This window comes from Pyxicephalus adspersus, chromosome 9 (assembly GCF_032062135.1).
Source record: "Pyxicephalus adspersus chromosome 9, UCB_Pads_2.0, whole genome shotgun sequence".
In the NCBI taxonomy this organism is placed as follows: domain Eukaryota; kingdom Metazoa; phylum Chordata; class Amphibia; order Anura; family Pyxicephalidae; genus Pyxicephalus; species Pyxicephalus adspersus.
Window position 1 is genome coordinate 8,534,921 of NC_092866.1, and position 27,231 is coordinate 8,562,151.

At 42.8% G+C, this 27,231-nt stretch overlaps 1 protein-coding gene across 5 annotated transcripts in view; it reads left to right on the top strand.

The window, feature by feature from the left end:
- The first annotated feature begins 5,718 nt into the window (after nucleotides 1–5,718).
- The window catches only part of FHOD1 (formin homology 2 domain containing 1), a 106,813-nt gene continuing 85,300 nt past the window's right edge, over nucleotides 5,719–27,231 (top strand). For 4 of the 5 annotated variants that reach the window (XM_072422487.1, XM_072422491.1, XM_072422490.1 and 1 more), the window contains exon 1: nucleotides 5,719–5,986. In XM_072422487.1, coding sequence (XP_072278588.1) covers nucleotides 5,822–5,986 — 165 coding nt within the window. In that variant the 5' untranslated portion in view covers nucleotides 5,719–5,821. The remainder of the gene's footprint in view (nucleotides 5,987–27,231) is intronic. The other variant, XM_072422492.1, reaches the window with a different exon arrangement.

Genomic DNA, 27,231 nt, shown 5'->3' on the forward strand with positions numbered 1-27,231 from the left:
AAAGAGCTTACAATCTAAGAGGTGAGGGAAGTATCGCACACTAGGAGCGGAACTATGGAATGGTGGAAAGTAGGGAGAGTTTGAAGAGACAGAAGAAGACGGGTAGGCAAGTTTGGAAAGATGTTTATATTGTACATACATACATGAACTATATATATAATTATGGTACCCACTAATGTCTATATTAGTCATTGTCAACAATTCACTGGAACCCCTAAATCTAATGATTGTCCTCTTGTGATGCCTTCACAGTGACCACCACTTGGTAGAGCCAGCTGTATGTAAGGGTGACATTATGACTACCACTGAAAAGGTTGGCATTTTCTCCACTAACTTAAGGGACATTTTTCCTATTGATCCCAATATTTAGAGTTATCCCAAGACCTGAAAACCATATCAAGGGTTCCCCTGGATCAAAAAGGTTTTGAAAATGTGGTCTATATTGTATTCTGTAGCTTGCCATGGAAGTTGATGGCACTATATGATTAAAAATTAATAATAAAAAAAGCATTTTTTTAAGAATAGGAGAAGAACAAGAAGTATTTATTGCTTACCTTTCCTAAAGAAAATGCTGCTAAATGTTCTTTATTGTGCTGGACGCAGGTCCCTAGGTCTAAATTCCTGATCATGTGATCAGAGTTTAAACCAATCTCTTAATTAAAAAACGTTATGTAACTATATACTTAAGTTAAACAAGTTTTTATACTACACTGTGTAAGTTTTAGGAAATAACTTCTTGTATTCCTATTATACCATAGTTCTCTTTGCTGTTCTACTCTTCATTGTAATTGTCTCCCAGTTCTGCCTTTATATGGTGAAGTCATTCACTTCTCTATTCTTCCTATTCTGCAATTTTTTCACTGCTCTTCTAGTGGGAGTGACTGCTTAATGCTGGATTTTGATTGGTGAGCACCAGAATCCAATCAAAGGGTGCAGCTGATTAATTCGTCCCACTAGGAGAGTAGTCAGTAAACTCTAGAACTGGGGGCAGATTTAGAAGATGGACAAAATGGGCAAAATGTTCTGCAAGGGCAGAAGTTGGCCACCATTGCACAAGGTATCACATACATGAAAGGGTAAAATATACAGCAATATTTGCCTTTTGGCCAACCCTTTATTTACAATGAGTGTGCTCATAGTCATACAACATATAAGTGTGACATTTCTAATCACTATGTGAAGAATATCTGTGATAAATGATATCATACATATAATAAGCCGGTGAAATTCCTGGACAGCACAGCCCAAAAACAGCCAAAGCAGCCAACAATCTCAGTCAGATGCCCATTGGGAGACATTTACTGGACAGGACAGACGACCAGATCCATGCAAGCATTCTCTTTCTCTATTCATTCATACAGGAATAAACAGGTACGTTCCGCTTGTGTTTTGGGAACACGAGGGTGTTTGCTGATCATCGGATTGCGTGTATATATTTTACCTCCATGGGCACCTTAAAGAAAATATAAACCTAACCACTAAAATGCAGCAATATGTCACATTTATTCTTTTTAAATCTACAGCTTCCATTAAAATAATAATATTGTGTGAGGCTTCTTCCCACCTCCTAGATTGTAAGCTCTTTGGGGCAGGGTCGTCTTCTCCTCCTGTACCTGTCTGTCATTTGCAACTCCTATTTAATGTGCAGCGCTACGTAATATGTTGATGCTATATGAATCCTATTTAACAATAATAATATTAATGGAAGTTTCTGTAATGGGGTGACAACGCTTTGTCCCTGTCTCTTGTTTTGCTCCTACGTTGTCAGCCTGTCCCTCAAGCCTTTGATGGACACAATAAATTAAACACACCTAACATTGCATGGTCTATTGTTGTCACCATAAGGAAAATGTTCTGAAGTTGTCATTCCAGGGCATATAGAGAGCTGCTGAAAAGTTGCTCTATGAGACCAGAAAAGTTAAGATCTCAATAATGGAATCCCCAAGAAATCTGTTTTCTGTTTCACTTTGCCTTGAGGTGCAAATGGGTATCTTGCATTGTTTTATCATGTGGTTGTGGATGGTAAACAAACACAGAAACAATGCATGTTGCAATTATTTAAAGAATGCGAATTGTGACACAACAGTCTCACCAGGACAACTAGAAAGGTGCAATTCAGGGGAACTATGAGCAGCCTATCATTACTATGGTGGTGTCAGCCCGGCTGTGATGAGTGCCTCCACCCTTCTGGGGAATGTTTCCTGGATGGGTTCTGTGGCTTTCTTATCGCTGGCCTTCTCCTCTTACCGACTGTCAAGTATTTGGCAACCATGATAAATGCCAGAAAAAGGGCCACAGTGACATGATGCCCCACCTGTTAGGCTTAAATAAAACTGTCATGCTAAAATTAGTGGTATGATTAAAAAAAACCCTCCTATTGTGTGTTACTTCCCCCACCTCCTAGATTGTAAGCTCTTCAGGCCAGGGTCCTCTCCTCCTTCATCTGTCATTCGCAACCCTTATTGAATGTGCAGCGCTGCGTAATATGTTGGCGTTATATAAATCCTGTATAATAATACTAATGTAATAATAAAAAAGACTCCACTTTAAAATGAATCTTACTGGATTGGAATGATCTGCCAGACCAGGAAGTCATAAAGCAGATCTATAGACCTTATTTGGCAGGGCAGAAGACCTTATTTTCACCTGGTGCAGTTCCAAAGAGCTTACAGGTCTTGCTCCTCCCCCAGCCTGTGATTGGATGAGGAATGGAGGAGCAGCAGACTGATAAGGTCTTCTTTCTGTCACTTCGTTCTCCTGTCCAATAAGCATGACCCTTGTTAGCACAACAACTTGCTGTAAGCTAATTATTCTGCCTCTTCCTCTTCAAATCTGTTACACAGGGTCTGCAAGAAACACATACCAAGAACTTTAGGCTGCGTATAGGCATTAAAATTAAATTATTTTTTTAGTGAGGTCAGAAAAAACGAGTACTGTATACACTGCGATGTTCAGTGCTATGGTGAGGGGAGGCGGGAGGATGAGCAGGAGGTCTCGCTGCGTCCTCCTCCATAGGAAATGACAGCGGTCAGTCGTTTTGTAATCTCTAAAATGCAGGCATGCTAGATTTTTGCCTCATATGATCACAGTTATTATTAAATAATTAATTATTAATTATAATATAATTATAATTAATAATAATATAAACAGTATTTATATAGCGCTAACATATTACGCAGCGCTGTACAATAAATAGGGGTTGCAAATGACAGACAGTGACACAGGAGAAGAGGACCCTGCCCTGAAGAGCTTACAATCTAAGAGGTGGGGAAGCAGCACACAATAGGATTTGTTTAGAGCAGCAATTGCTTAGCATGTGTGCATAGCTTAAGAACCTAGTACACATGAGCAGATCTGCTGTCTGTTTTGCGCTGGGTTGACCAATCTGATCAGTTTTCTGATTTTTAATCGATGGGTTGAAGTCCCAAAACACTACATTTCCATGTTTTTCTCAGCTAGAAAGAACTCGGAATTCTGATCTAACATACTTAATTCATTTTATATTTTGCCAACAATCTTTCCATGTGAAAAGAAACTTATTGTCTTTGATTGGTCAACTTTTGATTGGCCGACCAAATGATTGGTTGGCTGTGGAATTCCCTTCTGATCTGATCATTTCATTGGATGGAAGTTTGATCCATGTGTGCCTTACACTGCCTGCATGAAAAAAAAATAAACAATGTATCAATAAATTTACAGCACCATTAATTGATATATTCATTGATTTTTTTAAAATCTCTTTTATTTCCTGGTATCACTAATCATTTCTTCTTTCAATCAGCAGTTCAGCTTTCAACACAGAACTTTTGATATCCTTGTAGACCCTCGTGCTCCTCACACCCCATAATCAATATTACAATCAATGGTATTGGCGTATTCCATACTGACCCCTGCTATTGTTTAGGAGGTTTAAAAGTGAATTGTATTGAAACATGACTGACATGGGTGGGGGGCAGTTCCTGGTCTGGTTGGAGGGGGGGGGGTAATTAGAAGGAGGACAGTCCTTTGAAGTTGCAGGAAGATGCTAACTTGAATTCACACACAAGGAGGGCTGGGGGGTTACTCAAAGAATGTCACATATTCAGAAAAGTCATTACTGACCCTGTTATTCTAAGATGCCAAATCAGATAAACCAGCAGGGATATCAAAGAAACATGGATTCTGATTGGTTGCTGTGGATTAGTGCACTTTATTCATAGACGGAAGGTGACCAATTCTCTTTATTTATTATTAGGTGTACGTATGCTCAGTAAGTTGTACATGGGGGGTCTCCAGGTGACCAAAGCATTTTTTTTTACTTTGCAGAAGATTGGAGCCATATTTGTTTGGGCATCATCCAGGGTTGGGTTTTGAGATATCAGAGGTGACACAGTCATGTAGATCCAGGACTTTTTTGCCCCAGTTTCACAAGGAATAAACCTGTTTTGTGGGGGAGGGAATAAGTTTACTTGTTGAGGTTTTCCTGCCAATCAACTTCTTCAACTGGCTTTAGGTGAAAGGAAACCAAAACTGGGTGAAAAAAAACAAAAACTTCCCAGACAACTTTACATTCACTGAGCTGAGTGAACTCTGTGCATTCCATTGTTCAAGGGAAATCTTCCTGGGTGTTGGTCTCTTTGTATTTCCTTTTTTTTATTAGTATACAATTAGGATTTGTTTACCTGTAAGGATATCATTGTGTTTGCTTCAGCTGGGCCGTGCTTCCTGATCTGGGGTTCTGCTATGAGTAGCATCAGGCCCAGAGTCATTTACTATACAGGTGGCTTATCATGTAATTGTTTTTATTTCCATGGTTAGTGAGCAGAAATGCTGACCAGCCAGGGATGTATTTCATGTGGTCTCTCTGCAGAGGTCTGACAGACTCCCTACTGAGACAGAGCTCACCATCAGAGAACCTTCAGTTTGTGTCAGCATGGGGGTTAGGGTCAGACCTCTGCAGAGAGACCACAGCTTCCACACTGAGCGAGGGCAAGTGAGGAGGGGTTAGAACCTCTGTCAGTCCCTAGGAGTGAATTTTCCCTCAATATGGCACAATATCCCAGGCACATTTCAGTCCCAGCAGTTAGTGTCTCTCCCAGTCCCCAGCAGTCAGTCCTCTCTCTCTCTCAGTCCCCAGCAGTCAGTGTCTCTCTCTCTCTCTCTCTCTCCTGCAGTCAGTCCTCTCTCTCAGTCCCCAGCAGTCAGTGTCTCTCTCTCTCTCTCTCTCTCCTGCAGTCAGTCCTCTCTCTCAGTCCCCAGCAGTCAGTGTCTCTCTCTCTCTCTCTCTCTCCTGCAGTCAGTCCTCTCTCAGTCCCCAGCAGTCAGTCCTCTGTCTCTCAGTCCCCAGCAGTCAGTCCTCTCTCTCTCTCAGTCCCTAGCAGTCAGTGTCTCTCCCAGTCCCTAGCAGTCAATCCTCTCTCTTTCTCTCAGTCTCCAGCAGTCAGTGTCTCTCCCTTTCTCCTGCAGTCAGTCCTCTCTCAGTCCCCAGCAGTCAGTGTCTCTCTCAGTCCCCAGCAGTCAGTCCTCTCTCAGTCCCCAGCAGTCAGTCCTCTCTCTCTCTCTCTCAGTCCCCAGCAGTCAGTGTCTCTCTCTCTCTCTCTCTCTCCAGCAGTCAGTGTCTCTCTCTCTCTCTCCTGCAGTCAGTCCTCTCTCAGTCCCCAGCAGTCACACTGTATGGTTGTCACATTGTCCCTCTCTCCTAGCAGGCAGCGAGGCCCCGCCCCCCGGTGAAGTCACAGCCCCGCCCCCTCAGTCCCCGGTGCTGGCGGAACTGTGCTCGGGTTGCTCTGGCAGTTCTCAGTGGGGCATCCCGGGCACCGATCCCTCCCGGAGTTCCTCCATCATGGCGACCATCCCGTGCCGGGTGCAGTACCTGGATGACATGGATCCTTTCATCTGCACCAACTTCCCAGAGCCCCGGAGACCCCCGGTGTACAACTTCCCGGAGGACAGCCCGCTCATCGATCAGCTGCCCGCCCTGCACAAGCTGCTGGAGGCTCCGCTCAAGGTACCCTATGGGGGGGTTATGTACTATTGATGCCATGGGGGGCTCAGGAAATGTAGGGACCCAGCTGAATTTGGGACTTTGCTGGGGAGTGAAAATGTTAATGTCATGGGGCATCCTTATTATTACTGAGGGCTTAAAGGGTTAATGCCATGTTTGTGTGTCATGGAAGATATGGAAGGTGTGGGGGGTCCTGGAAGGAGAATATTGGCCTTTGCAGGGGAATTTAAAGGGTTAATGTCATAATGGGGCTCATGTCTCTTTACTGTCACATGATCCCTGGGGACACATGGAAGTTGTGGGGGTTCTAGAAGAATTAGAGACTTTGCACTGGAATGTAAAGGGTTAATGAGATTTATGTCCAATGGATGCCATTACTGGGGGAGGGGGTGTAATTTAGAAGGCTTGGGGCATCCAGAAGAATCTTGGACATTGTTTGGAATGTAAAGGGTTAATGTCATATTTGGGTCCATTGATAACATTACTGCAGCATAACTTTTTGGAGGGGGGAGTTGATTTGTTAGGATTGGGGGAGTCCTATTCTTAGGTGGGGGTTCTAGTTGAATTAGGGACTCTGCATTGGTGTTTAGAGGGTTAATGACTTGTTTTGGGTCCTTGTCCTATCTATGCTGTTATATGACATTTGGGGGGGTCTTATTTGAGAGGTTTTGAGGTTTTGCAGTGTAATTTAAAGAGTTAAACACATGTTTGAGTCCATGTCCCATTATTGACAAAGGTGTTGCATAATTTGGGGGGCTTTATTAGGAATGATTGGGGTTCACTATTTACCTGTAACACCTGTGCTCTGTGGGTTATGTCATATTTTTGTGTCTTGTTGCATGATGGCTACAAAGGTGGGACGTACCTGGGAATATTAGGGGGTCCTGTCATATATTATATTTAATAGATTTTAACCTGCTGCTGGAAAATGATGAGTTAATGCCATGTTGGAGGTGCATGTTCTGATTATGTGCTGTCACAATTGAAAAAAAGAGGACAGATGGGGGGGGGGTGTTTTTTTAGAAGCACCTAGGTGGACCTCAGTATAGATCAAGACCACCCTCCCATTTTTTGGGCATTTTATGGGTAATACCACTTGGTTGTGCATCATGCTAGTCTGTTATTATGTGCAGTAGGTGGTGGTGGTGGTGCAGCCTTGTAGAAGGAAATAGGTCCCATTCATAAACAGAGGCCACCTTCAGGGGCATTTCAGGGGTTAATGACATTTTGGGGTTCCTTGCATTATTGCAGTATTTGCCATCTGGGGTTGTGTAGGCTTGTTATAGGGATGGAGGATGGGGGGTTTCCTGATGGCGTCCACTGCTGTGTCATTTCTGGGGTTAATGTCATTTTGGAGTGGAGGACACTCTGATATATAATTAGTACTCAGTGCAGCGTTGCAGTGGCGGTGCGCACTCCCGAAGTTCTACCGACTCATTGCGGACTGGTTCCCCCAGATGTGGCCTTACCACATTGGGGTCATTTTGGGGTTCACCAGTGAAGTGTATGTGATCTGCAACATTTAAAGGGGTCCCTGCCAAACTGAGCATTTGAACCATTGTTTCCTTTTTTTGGAGGGTCAGTGCAACTTTGGGTTGACGTGGTGGGGCTTACTGTCACTTTGTATTTTTGTTACTCCAGGTAGGGATCATTCAGGCTGATGATTATGGGGCAAAAGTTGTACCCTTTCCTCAAATGTAATTATCTCAATGTGAATTGGGGGGGTTACATTTTAGCAGTGAACGTCCTGCAGTTTGGTAAAGGTAATTTTTGGGGTTCATTGTTATGGCGCATGGAGTGGGTATGTTTTGGGGCTGACAGGAACACATGCAACCTTGCAGAACTTGCATTCATGTGGTTTGGGGAATCTGATGACCCCAAAAGGTAGGTAGTTGATCATGTGACATGTAAGGGGTACTTTGGCGTTTTTTAGGGGTGCACTGCGTTGATGACAGTCCCGAGCCCTCTGTATTGCTTTATGGCCATGCTGGGATTTACCGTGTGACCCCCTGGGAGCATCTAACTAGCCAATCATTGTTTTGTAGTCACTTCACGTTCTATCTGGCCGCAATAAAACCTCTCGAGCCCCGACGTTGTCCGCGCATCAGATTGGCCCCTGTCATTGCCCCTAGCTGGCCCTTCAATCCCCCTATAATAATCCTCCTCTGCTAAAGCCTCTTCTTCCAGTGATCTTCAGAGGATTTGCAGTCCATAGGACCAGTTGCACTCTGTTCATTCCGTAAACAAAGATGCATTTTGGTGAACATCTGTGCGGTGAGGGGATGCTTACAAAAAAAGGGGAAGGAGGGCCCTTGAAAAAAAAAATGGCTGCACAGGTTGAATTTGCCATCCGGTTCGCAATAATCCCTAAACGCCTCTAATCCTAAGCCGCAAGCTCCGTCTCAGAACAGCCTTGTACCACTGACAGGTGAAAGGGTTAATCTGTGTCTGGGAACATACAAGCACGCCCTGCTTCCATATATGTGTCTATCCCAAATTTAGCTGAAGTAACTGTTGGCAAGCTTGGTGAAGTCTGGCTGGAACATACCTCTCCTTTCGTGACCCTTTGATCGCTCTTCTTTTCTTTTTTTCACCTAAACCTCCTTTTTGGCTCCTTAATAAGATTTAGGTTGCCATGGTAACAGGGCCTAGTTTCCCACTGAGGTCAGGCAGGGCCTGGTTGCACCTGTTTGTGGTGGTTGGAATCCTAGTAACGGGGGGCTGGTTTTATACCACCCACCTTGGGGGCATATTCTGGCCCAAAATGTCTGTCAGACAGGTTTTTTTGAGTCGCACGTGTCTTTGCTTTTGTTGTCTTAAAAGTGTCAGGCGCGCGCGTCTTCCTCCGATGAAAGTTCTGCCCTGTCATGTGTAACCTGATGAATGTGAGTCATGCCAAGGGCTGCACTCACTGACTAACTATTCCCTCATTGTCTGCTTTACCGTCAGTAAATAAGGTGTTTTTTTAAGTGAACTATGGAAAACATGGTGGGCATTTGTACCATGATGGGTAAAAAATGGAGTTGCCCATGGCGACTTGACAGACATGGTTGAGTAAATCTAAAAGGGGTTCCCAAACTAAGATATCACAATGTGGACCATAGATATAAACAAATAGACACATGGGTGGTAGTGACCATTTGGAGTCACCCGTGACATAATTGCACTGATAATGTGCGAAAAGCTGTCAGTGTTGCCCATGGCAACTAAACGGGCAAGGCTGGGTGAATCTGAAATGCTAGAAAGACAACATTTGCAAGATAAAGTATATCGGGTTACTGGCGTTGCCTGTAGATATAAATAGATGGCTGGAAATGGATGAAAATGTCATGATTAGGTTGCTCTTGGCAACCTAAAGTATATTTCTTCTTTAACAGGTATAAGAGAAAACAGGAAATGAGAAAATGTGCTCTCGACTTTCTATTTCATTGATGTCAGACAAAACAGGAAGTATGGACAAACCTCATAAATGGGGACAAAGGCCACAACATAAACAACATTTCCAGCACCGCTTTTTAAGGCTAGTGTCCCCATGAAGGAGATTTTCTCTCACTTCCTATTCCGATGGTGGGTGTATGAGAGAGCAAATCTCCTCCATGGGGGACACAGATGACATTTAAAACCCAACATTCTGAACCTTTCTATACCAAAAGTTTTGGGTGTTTAAAGTTTATCTTTATTTGGCCAATCAGCTGCTCAGTAAGTGATCAGGTGACTACAAAATAAAAATTGGCCAGTTCTCATTTAACTTTGACGTGGTATCAGCCTCTTGTAGTTGTCAAACTGTGGTTTTCCATGAATAAAATAGTACATTAACTTTTTTTTTTTTTTGCTGCATTCATGCATTTGACCAATCTGCCTTAATGCAACGCACATTAACGCATTATAAAATGTGTGTTATTGCAACGCAGCAGGGCAGAGCACTGTGATTGGCCCCTCGCTGCCTTTCCCTCTTCATTCAAATGGATTTGAAGAGCCTAACGGCCTGCTTTCAGTGAATGCTGCAGCTGATGTAAAAATAGCCCTGACTTGGTTGTCGCGGTATTGAACCGGCTGCGCTGGAGGGATCAGCGTCCTGCGATTACTTGTGAGCCGGTAATGCGTCGGCTGTTTATTTTCCCCCTCGCCGTCATGTGACTGCCAAATCTTTTGCTGTCTTATCTACCTGTCAGTTGCTGCAGCTGAGAGGCTCCAAGGCTGACATAATGCTGGGGATTACTGACCCCCGCATACCCCTGTGGCCTCTGTATTTTTGTGGTAAAGAGGACCTGTCATATATATAATCTTTTTTTTGTATTTATTCATTAGCATAACACTTGCAGGTATGTGTCATCTCTCACTGAGATTACAATACCTTCATTCTTCTTTCTTCCCAGAAACACAGAGCCATTGTTGTTTAGGTTTTACCATTTTTTGTGCTATGTGATCTGTATTCCCTGTAAGCAGAGTTTTTTTGAAGTTCTGTATATCATGATAGTGTGAAACTGCATGGTTTCTGATAATATACCCAGATGCAGTGATCAGGTTTAATTTAATTCCATCAGGGACTCCACAAAAGTTTTTTTTGCACAGACAGGCATGCCAAAACTGCTGCTGTGCATCCTGGAGCTGTGAACTGCACTGCAAGTGCATACAGCTGCGGGCATGGCAGCTGCATGGCCAGAAGCAATTTGGGAACATACCATGATTTGCTGCAGCCATAGCTGCGTGCAAAAAAATGCTCCTGCTCCCATTGAAGTGAATAGGACCTCAGTTGAATCCATGGCAGAATGATGCGATTAACAGTGGGCCTGAAACGGTGCTTTAAATGTAGATATTGTTAGATTAGCTATAGGGGGTGCCATGTGCGTCCTGCACTCACTGAGCCCCCCTGCTTAACGGGCACGTCGCCCCTGTTCAAAGGGCACGTTCTCTATTGGGATCTACGCTGTTGGAACCCGCTCAGTGCAGTGGATGAAGCAAGGATTGGGGTAGTGACGGGTTCCCCTTTAAGCCACCATAGATGGCCTTGAAGTGGCCTCATCTTGGAAAGCGACTTCTATGGAAATGAATCCCATTGTTTTTATTTTTCTGTCCTGCCGTTGTGTTCCCAGTGCCCTGTGGGAGAGCGGTGCGCACTTCCTATTGTGGCTACTGAATATCCTGCCCCTGCTTCACACTACTCGCACCATTAGTCATTTTTAGATGTTCTGCAAAGATTGGAAGGGGGGGACATTTCGCAACTGCAATCAGGGGGGTCAAATCTGTGAGTCTGATTATTCCCCCTGTGCCTCACATTGTTCAGAGGGGAGATATATATAACATCACATACATAGACACTGCTACAACAGTACAAAGCTGAGTCAGAGTCTTTGTGGTTTATTTGTAAATATTTTCACTCAAGATTCACCCAAAATGTACACATTTTTTACAATTTGAAAAATGTATGAATCATGGATAAAGCTTGATGATAAATTGGATGAATCATGGAGTTGATTTGCCCATTTTCTCATTTATCCATTGTGCGATTTGTACAATTCACTCCAGGACTTTGGTAATTTTTTTTAATATTGTGTGGATCTATGGCGGTCTAGTTATTAATCAGTGAATCTGACTTTCAGCATGCATTCACTGGTGGAGAACGATCTGTGTGCATGTGTTTTTAATGAGCGTGATTCATTCACCACCAGGAAATGTTTGCTGTATGTCAGATTCACAGCTTTCCCCCTGATGTGAATACTTAAAAGTTAACGCCACAAAGTAAACTTTTTATAATAGTTGTAAAATGAAAATGTTTTTCTTAGGTGTATCTCCCCCTCCCTTCCTTTCCAGCACTGCCCTGGCAAAGTCCCAGCTGGGTCTACTTCCTGGGTCTGCTCACCGCTTCCCCATTTATTGCTTTGGAACTCCAGCTTATCCTTAATTTGTGTCCTAGTGAAAGTGCTCACCAGAACTGGAAAAAAAGAAACTTTCTCCAACAAGAACAAAGGCAAAAAAAATAATAAAAAAGGTGTAACCTACCCCATTCACTTCATGACTTGTCTAGGTGAACATGGTCATCGGGGAATGTGGGAAGTCTCCCCCACCTGCTATTTGAACAAGACAAATGTTCTGTCCAGAACTCAAAAATGTTTTAAATGGACTTTCAGTTCAATATGTTCCCAATAATATACCCTAATGCAGTGACCAGGCATAATTAAATTCCATTAATGACTCCACCAACAATGCAGCTCATGGCTCCCTACCCATACACTTACAGTGCCCAGACATGGCTGCTGCAGAAGACTCATCTCTATATTCTAGCATGTAATGTGCAGGATTACCGTAGCCCCGGGCTGCAGACTTCACGCCTGTGATCATAGCCGATATCATCACTCTGATGATACAATGGTATTTCTTCATGTTTAATCAAGAATAAATTATTTTTTTTCTGAAGAGTTATCGCAATTTCTTGCTCACACATGACTCTACTGAAGGGATTGCTTAATCCAAAGTAACGGAACTAACTATGATTGGCGATTGAGGCCATGACCACCAGCTGCAGATAAGTTCACCATAAATTGTGGGTTGAATATTTTGTATTAAATGTAGATTTATGTTCTGTCAGTTCTTATGAGAAAAAGTTTCTTTTTGTGGCCTGGCCCTGATGAAGAGAGGTAGGATTTAGCCCCTGAAACGTGTTTTTAAAATGTATTGGAATGAACTTGTTTATATCCAAACCCACATTGGGTGGAAGATTTTGCCAAAATGCCTGATTATTGGACAGACCTGCCCAGTTCCTTGCAGCAAAGACGGTCAGGGATCTTGTTATTGCTTTATCGTCCTTCGGGTTTTCCACGACCCTCTTTGACCATCAGACGGCCACCTGCAATCCAGTTTTATTATTGGCTATTAAGATAGAGCCAAGATTTACCCTACATGCACTGTGCAGTGTAAGTAAAAAAACAAAATGCCACCTGGTGCTAGTAAAAAGACTTTTGGTAAAAACATTTCTTTAAAAACTTCTACCCCCTTTTTGTATTTTGGGTTTGGTTACTTTTAACACTATACTGTGGCCCTTTAGGTCTCATGAACCCACTCTTCATTCACGGTACAAATGGCCTTGGATGCCCGTTGGTTTGTAGGAACCGTCAATCTATTGTTTGCACACCAACTGATAATTATATGAAAATCCTTGAGAAATGAACGCCATTCATCCATTTTTTTTTAACATGACATAATAAGATCTCTATATAAATAAAAGCCATGAGTATCATGGACAGTTGTCATGTTTTCATTCAGTGTTGCCGATCTGCTGTTGCATTTCGCTTTTTTACTTCCTGCCTACATGCAGTTGCTCCAGTGGTGGCTGAATTAATTTTTCGGGGCAGGATTCTGGATGGTGACAAACATGGACTATTTGCAAAAAAAGCATTGCCACAACCCCTTATAATCTCTACTGAGCATGCCCATGACAAGGTGACAACGCCAGAGCCAGAACGGGTAAACGGGGGCAGGATGTTGTCACAGAAGTACCCAAACAAAAACCTTCATGGAAGGATTAGCTGCAGATTTAAAACAATTGACAATATTTTTTTTTGGGAAATGAGAGATTTTAGTTATTTGAGTTGCATCTACTTTATTTTTTATTAGCACACTGCACAATAGTGTAGGTATGTGCAGCTTCTGTGAGTGTCAGATTTCTGCTCTGTGTGGCTGTGCATCCTCCCAGAGGGACATAACCCAAGATTAGAATCCCAGCTCCCTCTTAACAGGGCCTCTTTATCTGTCCCTTCACACCAAGCACTACAATGTACATGTCATGCATGATTACACCCGTACAGAAGTCTTATCGCACGACCCGAGCTGGATCCCGCGTGTTTACATTCGCCGGCTGAGAAATCCTATTTATATAAACATCACATTGTTCTTTTCATAATATCACAGGGTAATTGTCGGCAGAGATTGGTATCTCCTTCTCAGATCATCACGCAGTTTGTACAGCGCAAGCAAAATAGACAGACAAGGGAAATGCGTTGTTTTCCAAATTGCAATATTTTGCATACATTTCGCTGCATGGTCCCTATGGAGACAGTTGGATGGGTTGCTTCACAAATGCAGAACAGTGCATGTGCAAATGCACATCTGCAAGCATTGGCATGTATATGTGGGGGGTCAAACATGGCTGCAGAATAATATTACACAATATTAGCGCCAACATATTATGCAGCACTTAAAAAAACCATATTCATGTCACTAGCTGTCCCTCAAAGCTTACAATCTAATGTCCCTACCATAGTCATAAATACAGTCTAAGGTCAATATTCAAGGGGAAGCCAATTAACCTAACTGCATGTTTTTGGAATGTGGGAGGAAACCGTAGTACCTGGAGGAAACCCACACAAACACGGGGTGAACCTACAAACTCCATGCAGATAGTGTCCCGGCCGAGATTCAAACCTGAGACCTAGTGCTGCAAAGGCCAGAGTGCTAACCTCTGAGCCACTGTGCTGCTGATTGACTCCAATTTAGGGGAAATCGCCCCTCTGTCCCACTTTTCTCCTTAGTGTTCCTCTTTTTTGGTCTAGAGACCTCTGTATAACTAATGCAATGCACACCATTGTCAGAAATACAGTTTTGCTGTAGCCAACCATTTTTGCATATCCTTTGTGGCTTTGTGGAGGTCTGCTTTAGGTTTGTGAGTAGGCTTACCTAGTCCAGCACAAGAATGGATTCTCTCCACTGATGGTGCTTTTCCTGCTGAAGATTACAGCAACAAGGGCTTATAGGAGAAAAACTGGTATGGGAGTGGGGGGATAATCCTTTATTATTATGGTTTTATTCCAGCTGACCGGCCCCCACCCCTCTCTAATTATTGTACTGCGCTGCTTCCTTGTTTTTCACATTGACAACAGCCTTTAGTCTGAGACAAGAGTCCAGAGGAATTTGACCTCCACCTCTGGTTTGGAATAATTGCATTTTCTTCATAATGCTGCTTTGAATTGTTTGACATCTGACTCCAAGATACAGAAAAAGTTCCTCTGTACATTCCCCAGATTTGCATCCTTCTAAAGCTCCGCTTTTAGCTAAAGCACAAATGTTCAACAGATTCTAAAGGTGGCTACAGAGTAGCCAAAGGGAGCATGACCAACTGCACCAACCAATCAGCAAAGTTGGATATTTCCCCAGGAGCATTCTCTAACAGCCAACGCAACACGATTCTTCTATTGACAATTTGCTGGGTTGATGGGAGCACATATTCCTATTGTTGGGGGACTTCAATTGAAGAACATCAGTTGAACAAAGAATAGACATTCCTGGTGTCCAATCGATACATTAATCAAATAAGAATCGATTTGGCTTCCTCAGAACCACTGGTCTTGCTCAGGCAGCAAAGAGAATGGGGTGCAAAGAGAAGGAAGCCTGGGGGTATTTGGAACAAAATAGGTATTTCCCCTTATTTCTACTCCCGTAGAAAAATACAATTAAGCTTTTAGCTCTTAAGACCCTTTCAGGTCCACAGTGTAAAATCATGCAGTTTTGCACATTTGCACGTGGCTGCGGATCAAATTCTAAACAGCTACTGCATTGGGCAAAATCCGCCCTGATTCACTTTAGTGGGAGTGCCTGGGACTGTGGTTGAGCCCATGGCAGGACACTGTGGCTTACTGGGGGTCTAAAATGGCCCTTGCCACGCAGAGCACTCACTACAAGGGTGAAACTTGGATCAGGGGTCCTTTTTGGGTCAGGTATTATAAGAACAAGACTTGGATCAAGGGTCCTGTTTGGGTCAGTTATTAATAACACCCACTACAAGGGTAAGACTAGGATCAAGGGTACTGTTTGGGTCAGTTATTATGAACACCCACTTTAAAGGTAAGACTTAGATTAGGGGTCCTGTTTGGGTCAGTTATGAACACCCAATTTAAGGGTAAAACTTGGATCAGGGTTCCTTTTTGGGTCAGGTATTAGTAGCACTCACTACAAGGACAAGACTTGGATCAGGGGTCCTGTTTGGGTCAGGTATTAATAACACCCACTACAAGTGTAAGGCTAGGATCACGGGTCTTGTTTGGGTCAGTTATTATAAACACCCACTTTAAGGGTAAAACTTGGATCAGGGGTCCTTTTTGGGTCAGGTATTAGGAGCACATGCTACAAGGGTAAGACCTGGATCAGGGTCCTGTTTGGGTCAGTTATTATGAACACCCACTTCAAGGGTAAGACTTAGATTGGGGGTCCTGTTTGGGTCAGATATTATGAACACCCTCTTTAAGTGTAAAACTTGGATCAGGGGTCCTGTTTGGGTCAGGTATTAAGAGCACCCACTTCAAGGGTAAGACTTAGATCAGGGGCCTATTTTGGGGTATTTATTATGAGGTTTCCATGCATGCAAAATATCTGCCTTAACACATCACTGTATGTGGATCTTGGAATTGGTAATCCTCATCGGTATTGAAGAGACTCCACATGATGGCTGAATGACGAACACCTTCAGAAGGAGAAAATCACAATGACAGCCTTCTGTTCCGATGACAGGTCCCCTTTAGGACTTTTCTTTATGATGGCATGTTTGCTTTCTGAAATTTTAAAAACCAATTTATCTTTCTTGTCAAATACTTTTCCTGGCTCAGTGAATTAGTGCTCATTACCCTTCTATTGACATGCTACCGGTGTGACATTCTGTTCTGCTAAAAAGCATCGAATGACCCCGTATGTGTTTAACAAGCTACTGTCCCCTCCAGCAAGCATCTGGTTGTTGCTTGGAGAGGGCAGGGGTCATGTTTGGCTTTTTACCCCCTGCTGCTACCTGTGATTTTTTTTTGCAGGGCTGCAACAAGGTGTTTTGCAGGTCAAACCAGTAGATGGATGATTTGTTAATGTGAGACGCTGACGTCGTCCTGTTTTTTGAAATGTCAATCTACGATGCCAAATTCCACAAGGAGCTTTTAAAGTGTTTGTAAAGTCTAACAATTCACTCTTTTTTTTTTTTGTGGTCTATAGAACACAGAGCCGCTATGTTAAATAGGAACAGAGTGTTCTGTAGTCCTGTGGATGAGGACAACACTGCTTCTCCATAGATATAATAAAGTGAGCGGTGTCACCCCAGGACAGGAGTATGTTACAGGCAGGACCATCAGGTGAAAACAAGGAGCAAACAGAAAACCTAACCTTTTTTAACGACTGATAAGCCCACCATATATGATATTTTTGTCCTTGGGTTTAGATAGTTTCAGTAAATTTGTTACAGATGCCGGCAATGCGAATGGAACATATGGACAAAAAGCATACGGACCCGTGTCTCTCAACTTGGGCTTCTCCAGAGTCTGCTGGGAGTTCCTTGAGCATATAGCAGATTGTGCCTCTTGGGTCAGTTTAGGGTGACACCAATGATCTTGGTTATTTATGACTATCTGTAAGGGTGACATTCTTCTCCTGGCCAATTATGCAAGAGACATTCTTCCTACTGACCACCTTGCTAATATTCTGTGAGCTGTGGATATAGTGAAAATAGTAAGTGGTTCCCTGAAGTTCCCGGAAGTTCTGAAAGTTATTTTTAGAGTTCCCCCATGTTCAAAATATTGGCAAAAGTTGCTCCATATGCTTTAAGGAATGCGTCCGTTATTGATGTGCCATGGGAATGGTCTAGCGCTCTTCAATGCACGTTCACTTGAATGATCTGCCGAATGCAGAAATGCAGAACGGAGGTCCAAAAATCAAACCTGCACCTTTTTTGTCAGAACACACCATAATGCATTGCCCTGTGGTGCAGCGTGTGCTGGAAAATGTGAGTCCTGAGGCTACAGGTATGCACAAGTATATAGAGAGATATGGATGTGCTCTCAGTAGGCTGCCTTAATAAACCACTAGGCATGGCACCAGTGCATAGGAACCCGATAACAATGCTCTCCCCAGCCCCTTTTAGCTGTGCGCTTCACCCAGCAATTTTCAGTAAATACCTATAAACAGCCGGGTAACATATTATGCAGCACTGTACATTAAATAGGGGTTGCAAATGACAGACGAACACAGTGACACAGGAGGAGAGGACCCTGCCCCGAAGAGCTTACAATCTACTGCAATATGTACGTATGAATGGACACCAATTCTTGGTGCACAGATATATAGTCACCATGATGGTAAGGTGCATTCAGTCGCAGCCATTTGTGACAGCAAGGTGTAGATGTACTATAGCAGGTGCAGAAGGGTGACCTGCGTGCTGGAGAAGTGAAGCCAGCTGGGAATTTATTTAAACCGCTACCACTGCTGACAACACGGACAGCTGCTCTCTAATAACGGCCCGGAGTCTATTAATAATCTATGAGATATGCTATTCTCATCCATGATGTCACTGTATCCCTGTGTCTTGTCAGCGCAGCACATGCATGGCACACACCTAAAACCGCTCGCTGTGCCCGCAAAAAAACCTCTGGCCACAACGATATGTGAAGCCGGGAACCAAATATCGTAGCTTACCAGCCCATGAGAATGGTGGGCGAAAGTATGGAAAATACCTGTTGATCCTGCTGGTGTTCCAATGCCATTATCACTTCCTTTGTACCAAACTGATATATCAAATGGTGTTGTTAGCTTTCCAAGCAATCCCCTATGTGTAATGCAACCCCCTTTTCTTATTTATTATATGGCAGGAGGGGAGGGGTTATGGAGTGACAACGTTGCTGCTTCATTGATACATTACAGTATGAGTTGTCACTCTAGAACACAATTTTGCTACTGTCTGGAACACAATGTGAAATTAAAGGTAAAAAAGAATGAAAAATAAAATTTAGAACTGCATGTCCCGTAACATTTCATTTTAAGTTAGTTTGATCCTTTGCCATGCCTTATTGGCATCTTTGGGGGAATTTATCCCAAGCACTAGGAATCCCCTAATCTTTTTAATAGAGAAATATATTGTTTTCATTGCTCACTTCCCGTTTTAGAAAAAGGCGAGGGGAACACGTCCGGTGGGAATATTTGGTCCAGGGACAACTGCAAGAAGGGGATTCCCTTACTATTACTTCCTGTTGTGTGTCTGAGGCAGGAAGTGATACGAAATTTCCCCATTGGTGCACGGACAGCAAAAAATAACCCAGTGTCCCTACAAAAGTTTTGTCTGTGCACACATAAATGGTATAAACTTCACAAATTCTTGTGATCTACAGAAAAACAATAAAAAGCGTCAGCTTCAAGGTATTTTCATTGCACAATTTTCTTGCAACACTCATGGGAATCCTTGAACTCGTTTTCCCAAAAATGTTCTGGGTAAGAATCATCCCCATAGTGACGGCGTTGGCCCACCATCGTCCCCTCCACTCATGTGACTTTATAGCATACGTACCCCACGGCTCCCCTTCTGTGTTTGCAAACAGCGTCTTGTCTCGGCAGTCACATCTGTTTGTGGTTATGGCCTTCCCCTGCCAGGTCCCATTTTTAGTTACTCCCCTGGCATGGGATGAAGTGTTCTAACAGTTTGGCATCGGCTTTAGGAGGACGGGGGTCCTTAACACTTGGGGGGTTGAGAAATCACAGTGAAAAGCTTATATGGAATGGAATATTTTGTGGAAAACTTGATGTAAACCCTAATTGGATGTATCGGAAACCATTATCAATTTGTAAAAGATACAATCCGGACATTTGTTCTATTCTTTTCAGTGCTGCTGATTTCCTGCATCCTTGTTGCACTTCAGCTGCATGACACTACTCACCGCAGGGTGGGTTTCCTAATGGTGATAGCAATGGATCATTCTGGAAACGGCCACTTGTAGTCTCCATTGGAAGCCTGTTTAGCAAGGTGACAACAGTTAAGAGAACAGGAGAACAGTTAGGAGTTATCACTCAATAACAGTAATTGCCTAAACAATGATTCTTTTGATGGAAGCTGCAGTGCCCACCATCTCTCAGCTGAATAGCCTGGATATCTGATGGGCCCATTATGAAAGGCTGCTGTGCCCAACAATATGAGTGGTACCCAACACAGTTTTCAACCCAAAAATTTGTTTAAACTGGGTGGGAAGATATTGTAGGTGGGTGGCAGCCAATGTATTGTGACCCAACTCATCCGTAACCACCCAAAAACAGCCGGGCGGTTGCTGAAAAGTGCTGGGTGATGCGCCCAGCTAAAAGGGGCCGGGGAGTACACTGCAACATCTCCAAACTGACTTCCTGGGCTGCACATGCTGTGTCCATTAAAAAAGGCTCCCACCATCTCTATAATGGATTCCGAGGTCTGTACGGCTGCTGTGCCCATATTGAGGAGCCTTCACCCTCCCTGTACTGAGTATCTGTCTGTTACACCACTCTGCCATTATGAGCAGTCCCCACCATCCCTGTACTAAGTACCCAAGTCTGTACACATGCTCTGCCAATTTTAAACAGTGCCCACCATCCCTGAACCAGGTTCCCATGTCTGTACACTTGACATGCCCATGTATGAGAGGTTCCCGATCCCTGAACTGGATTCACACTTCTGTACAGCTGCTGTGGCCATAATGAGGGGCTTTCACCACATCTGTACCCCAGTTCTGTATACCTGCTGTGCCCAATATGAGTTTCCACCATCCCTGAGTTGAGTTACTGGTCTTGTACACCTGCTGTGCCCATTATGAAGGCTTCCCACCATCCCTGTTGGATTTTAAAAACATATTTTATACTACGGAAAATGTAACAGGAGAACCCGGAACATGCAAAGGTGTTTGCTCAAAAACAAAGGAAAGTTTGAGAAGTTTAGGTAAAAGACAACTGGGCAAGGCGCGCACCATTCAGCTGACTACAATGCTGCTGTGCTCTCAGCCGCGGGGCAACCCATTCATTTATCACTTGCAGCAGGTGACCCCATTGCAAGACTTTTGATAACATTCATTTAAAGATTCACTTTTATTCTTTATTTAAAACACTTTCCCTGATGGTCGGATGGTCATAATTGGGTAAATCCTCTTGAAATATCTGTGGGATTACCGGGCTCCCCGTGTATAACGATGATATGTGTCACCCCCATCTGTTGTACGTGCACCATGTAATCCAGGTTCTTTTTTGCTCTGTAATTCTGTCTATGTTAAGGCTGATTGCGTTGAAGGATTTGGCTGGGAGCAGACAGGTCTCTGTGATCACAAGATTAAGCTGAACAGACGGACTGTAAGAAACGCCGGTTTAACATTAACATGAGATGTGGCTGTCGTATCACCGACTCTCTTAACAGGTTAATTATTGAATTGGGTTATTCGCTGTAGGCTCGTCTTGGATTTTCGCAGTGTGTTATCATGCCTGCACTTTACCTGGTGTTATCATCTCTGTGTGATATGCAATTTTGTTTTGTTTTTTACTATAGTTGGGTACCTTTGGACTTCCATCTGCATATCAGTACTTACAGCATTCCCCACATTCCAGAGATGCTCAGGTGTGAAGCAGGAGAGTCGCAGTGACCACAAATCGCTCCTTTGTTTCTGGATAGATGGCATAAGGCTATTTTTAGTATATATATATATATATATATATATATATATATATATATATATATGTTAAAGCTGAACCTAATTTGCAATACTTTCCTCTCCCTGTTCTCTCGCAGGGCGCCAGCATCTTCTTCTTTTCTTTCAGCCATTCTGATTGGCTAAGCCGATTGAAGTAACTCACGCGCAGATGTGTGTGGAAGTTCATTCATTACTGACATGAGCAGGGGAAGCCAAAATTACTGGGTATCTTGGCAACCAAAACTGATGCACATGCGCAGCTTGGCTTTTTGCCAGATACCCGAATCAATCAGGCAGGTAGGTGGGAACATTACAGAAGGGACATTGTCGGTCCCTTTCTACGATAATGACCTGCCTGATGGTGGATTGGTAAAAGTGGAACTTTAGTTACTCTTTTTAAAGGTGAATTCCGGGAAAACAAATAAATATTCCCATAAAATATATATGGGAGCCAAGGAGAAAATGTAAGGAAATGGTGCATGGTGCTGCAAAGCATATTTGTGCCCATGTCTTCCAGCTGCCCATTCCCATGCACTGTGTTAGGGCAACCTGTTTATTGGTGTTGGCTGCCCTATACCCTACAACAGTATTGGCCCTGCACCATTTTGGATTGCACATAACGATGCTTTATTGCCAGCAGTGTACACAACAACAGTACAGTGTTCTCCCCAGCACCTTATAACTGGGCACACCACCCAGCACTTTTCTGTAACCACCCGACTGTTTTTGTGTAATTGCTAACGTGTTGGCTTACAATACAGGGGCTACCACCCGCCTACAATTTCTTCCCACCCAGGTAAAAAAAAAAGCTCTGGTTTGAACACTGGAGTGCATTGCCAGGTGTTGTAGCGTAGAGTAATGGAAAAGGTGCATTTGGGTGCCATTTAGACTGAATAGCACCACAGTGCACCAACAAATGGGTAATTAACTCAGCCATCGGAAAGGCAAAAAAACTTGTAAGAAATGTGACCAGAAAGCCAAAAAGATAGTCTTCTTTGTTCAGTTGGCTGCTGATTTCCTTCCAGATCCACTTTAGATTTGATCATTGACCCGTGTGTTGCAGGCCTTCTATAAGCATGTCCAAATATTGTTTTATATCTGCAGCTTAAGAGTAAGAATACTTGGTGACCCTGCCATGAAGATTTTTGTTCACTTTCTATTACGGTGACAATTATAATCCTGCATTGCCAGCTTCTCACCTGGTGAAGATTATGAGCAGCCATGCCCACACACATTGCTCAGGCATGGTGCACCGTTCTCACTATCGGGAAGCTGGACTGAAGCAGTAATGTTCACCCAATGCTGCAAATAGGCAGGAAGATCTTCCCTTCTATATTTTCGAAGTGTCTTCCATGAGATTCGTGTCACTCGTGCCGTGCATTTTTCAAACCTTATTTAAATATTACTCTGAGGTGAGACTATATTTAGTTCCTGGAGTTTAATATGCAGGATAGATTTTCTCAGGCAGCTCACAATCCCCATTGTTGTATCTCTGCCCCGGGGCGCCTAAATTATCATCCCACTTAGACAGGATGAACCGGTTTAGTGTTTAGTTAAAGCAGAGTCATTTTTTAATAACAATGCCTCGTTCTCTAGATGACTGAATATCATTAGGCTGCGTGGCCAGCGGGGTGCCAAGCCAGCCAGACATGGTACTTTGATTCCGCAATCTAATAGTGCATTCTGTTTGTGTACAGTAGGCCCTTGTATTATGTATTCTTGAGAAATTTGGTCATAAGGTCAGATTCTATTGTGTGTGGTCAGGTTAGGTGTGGAATAATATGCAGTCCTAAGCTCCAGCAATGCTCTAAAGCAAGCCCTTGCAGAGGTTTGTACTTATCTTTTCCCCATACCCATTGCCACTGAGTGTGTACAAGCCTGTTTTTAGACCACTTTTTATGAATGCCATTTTAATGCAAACAGTGCAGGTTCCCACACTTGACCTGGACCCCTGTACAACAAAACCCTGACTGGAAGAGGCAGCACAAGTTACTTGGTTTTGCATGAGCATACCCAGTATTTGCCCCAGAAATGTATAGGAAGAATCTGTAGGTAGGTGGCATCCCCTGTATTGTGACCCAACTTTTCAGTGACCACCCAAAAACAGCCGGGTGGTTACTGAAAAGTGCCAGATGGTTCACCTATCTAAAAGGGACTGGGGAGAACACTGTATACTGATTAGAAGACACCACTGATTAGAAGTATACTGTATACTGATTAGAAGTGACCACCCAAAAACAGCTGGGTGGTTACTGAAAAGTGCCAGGTTGTTCACCCATCTAAAAGGGACTGGGGAGAACACTGTATACTGATTAGAAGACACAGAAAAAACAGGTCTCCTCCTCTGCCAGACAGGACTGTGATGTTCAGCAATGCTTTGTAAATCTCTGAAATGGATAGAGAAAATTGCAAAGTAGAGTAAACAGCTCTCATATAGGTTTCATCTGCATATTTAGCCATTCATCGAGCTCAGCTAGTTTTAATATCTATGGTCAGTATGGTCAGGGTTCTCTTGGATAAAAAAAGAATCTGAGTTTAGGACTTTCTAAACATTCATAGTGTCCTCCCTCTATAAAAACATCACATGCAGGGTTGATATTTCTCAGACGTGTGAAGCTTGACATGCTTTCCATGACGAGAAATTTATTAAGTCATCTTCACCCAAGGTGCATAAATCAGCTTAGCTCTTGGCAAGGTTGTCTTGTGCTGGTTTCAGATGTGATTGTAGGTGTGATGGTACAATGGGCCAATAACGGCAGGGAAATAGAAACACATACTCGAAAAGGTTCAGCGGGCTGATGGCCATGGTGTTCATTAGGGAGCGACCCAAAATTCTTATAATGAATAACAAAATATTGATATAAAGATACAGGCCAACGATAATCCAGATCTTCATAACGTGTGTCCAACCAGAACTAGATTGGATGACACCAAGACTGGTCAATAGACATCAAATTAAAGGGCAGGCTGATGGGAACCATGGTCCAGATCTCCCCAGTGGTCTGATTGGTCTGTGATAATGGAGGATTATATAGCATCAAGCATGAAGATGTAAAGCCACCAAACCAAGCCAATGGTCAACCAGTTGGTGGAGGATCTTACTGATGATATTTCCAATTAGGACCTTATGTATACAACAATGAGGATGTTATTTATTAATGCTGAGAACCAGTTAGGATCTTATGCGTAAAATAATCCCCTGTTATAAAGTTATGGGGACACTTTTAAGTTTTTAAAAGCACCCTTTGATGAACACTAAAAACAATTACATTCTGATACAACCTTTCTTGACCATTTTAACAGGGGGCAACTGGTGAAATAACTTTCAGGTCTTCAGGGAACCCCTGATATAATTAATTTATTCCCAACTCACGGTATAATAGTGAGGTAGTCAATAGGAAGAAGGTTTAATTGCTGATCATTGGGAATAATGTCTCCCTTCAAGATAGCCAAAGGAATCGCTGGGGTCACTTAAACTGACCTGAGAAGCAGAAATAGCTAATTTCTTAGGAGCCCCTAGCAATCTCTAGAAGAACCCAAAGGTTTCCTAAAACCCTGGTTGAGAAACACTGTTCTAGTGGCAAAATATCTTCGAGTCTTCTCCACAGTCATGGCCACCTCAATGCCAAAAATGACCCCATGACCCATCTACTGGCTTACCAATTGTATGCAATTAAAGTGCAAAGAAGGAAGAGAGTAACCTCTGGAGACTGGCAATAATGGGTAAACTGTTGTTAAATCAGCCTTGTTTTCTCATCAGTCAATTTTTTTTCTCTGTGTTCTGTACACAAAATGTTTTTGTCCAATTTTTGGAGGATCCGAAAATAGATTCCCCCTGGATATTGGTGGCTGGTTTTCTTTGACATGAGTTATAGAGTGCTTTGTGTTGTATGTAACTGCGCTCTTGTCTAAATATTGGTCTGCTGCTCTGGAAAGAGCCTTGGGAAAGCCGGCTTAGATCTCTAGAACGGTCTCCTCCTCTGTAGGCTTTCCAGAGCCTTGTGACAAGACAGAACCTTCTGTATTGAGCTTGTGATCGTTACAGAGATGTCAGAATGATTTGGAGTTATTTTTGTTTATATATCTTTTTATGTATGGGCCTTTTTCCCCATCATTTGGGACCTGTCCACACTTTACATTCATATCCAACTGCATTGTGCTTCATTGAGTCCAGTGCTCAACTCAGAAATATTTTTTAAGCTGGGTGGGAAGAAGCTGTAGGCGAGTGGAAGTCCCTGAATTGTGACCCAACTCATCAGTAACCACCCAAAAACAGCCGGATGATTGCTAAAAAGAGTTGGGTGGTGCGCCCAGCTAAAAGGGGTCGAGGAGAACAACCCGTGGACGCGTTCAATCTACCATGAAAGGTTGTCACCTACCTTATTGTTGAAACCCTTTTCTTCAATTCTTTGATAGGGGAACCGGTAGAGCGACGACAGCCATCTCCTCATCCCTATGAACAAGCCCCCAGTAGAGTTTTATTCTGCGCTTCCTGTTTCATGCAAATGTTATTTTTAGTTCAAAATTTCTCATTTTGTGAATTAGGTTTGTTTGTTAGGACTAGTCTGCGTTCATTTTCAATTTGCCTAAAGTATTTTATTTTTAGGATATAATTTAATTTTAATTTCCTTCTTGTGTAAGTTGCCTCGGCTTACAGAGAAATGAAATACCGAAGCTGTTACATCTTGCTGTCTGTTTAGCTGAGGGCTGCAATCACCTTATTTTAAAGGGATTTTCTATATTTCCTGTCTTATTATCTAATCTGTTGTTAATAAAAGGATAACAACGTTGGTTCCTGCAAGTTACATGTAGTCTATTTTATTGCTTTTTGCAACTGACCCACCCCTTATTTCCTTATATTGGTGGACAGGCAATATATAATGAAGTCTTCTCATTGCTCGTTCCTAAGAGTTAAGCTGCTAGAATTAGTTTTTGGTCATTATATTATCTCTCAGCATATCAGCATTGAAATTATGGAGCAGCAACACATATTATTGCTTTTGTTAAACATGGCTCAAGCTAAAGACTGGGATGGGATAGCATTGCGGCTGTACATTACCATAGCTAATAATGTATATGATTCCTTAGGGAATTTAAAGCTAAGTATTAAATTGGGCTGAGCAGACGTATTAAAAGGACACAAATTATTGCAATTTTGTAATATTTAATACACCATTTGTATGTACTTTTCAAATGCAGACAGTGGGAATACCTGAACTGGACTTGGCATTAGCCTCTTGTACTCCTTGTACAACGGAGCTCAGTTTCAGAGAGGGGAAAGCATCACAAAGACCCAATTTGTTAATATACTTAAAGTTTTTAGGATGGGGGCTGGTCCATGACATCCTGAGTTTAGTGTAAGTTGGTTGAATACTGTTGTTGTCATTCTACCTTTAAAGAAGACATCTACTGGCAAAACAGAAGTACTGCAGAGGACAACCTTGGATTTATAGGTGAGTATTGATGCAGTAGCGGTTTAAAGTGTATTAAGTATTACTGCAGGTAGACCGTTTTGTGATAAATACTTCTGTTTAATTAAAGCAGGGGCCCTTAACTCCAGTCTTTGAGAGCAACATACCACCTAGATTCTGGTATAAACAGAGCATAGTCTGGCTTCATTTACTGCTGTATAATTAGGAAATACTGGAACTGTGTGCAGATCCTGGCCCTTGGTGATTGTGGATTCTTGGTTTTAATCCAAATGATTTTTAAAAACCTTTATGGCTATGAATACCAAAGGAAATTGTTTCACAGGAATTTCAAAGGGAGTGGTTAAAATCCCATTTTTACCCCATGTGACCTTTTGGTAGGTTTTCTTTA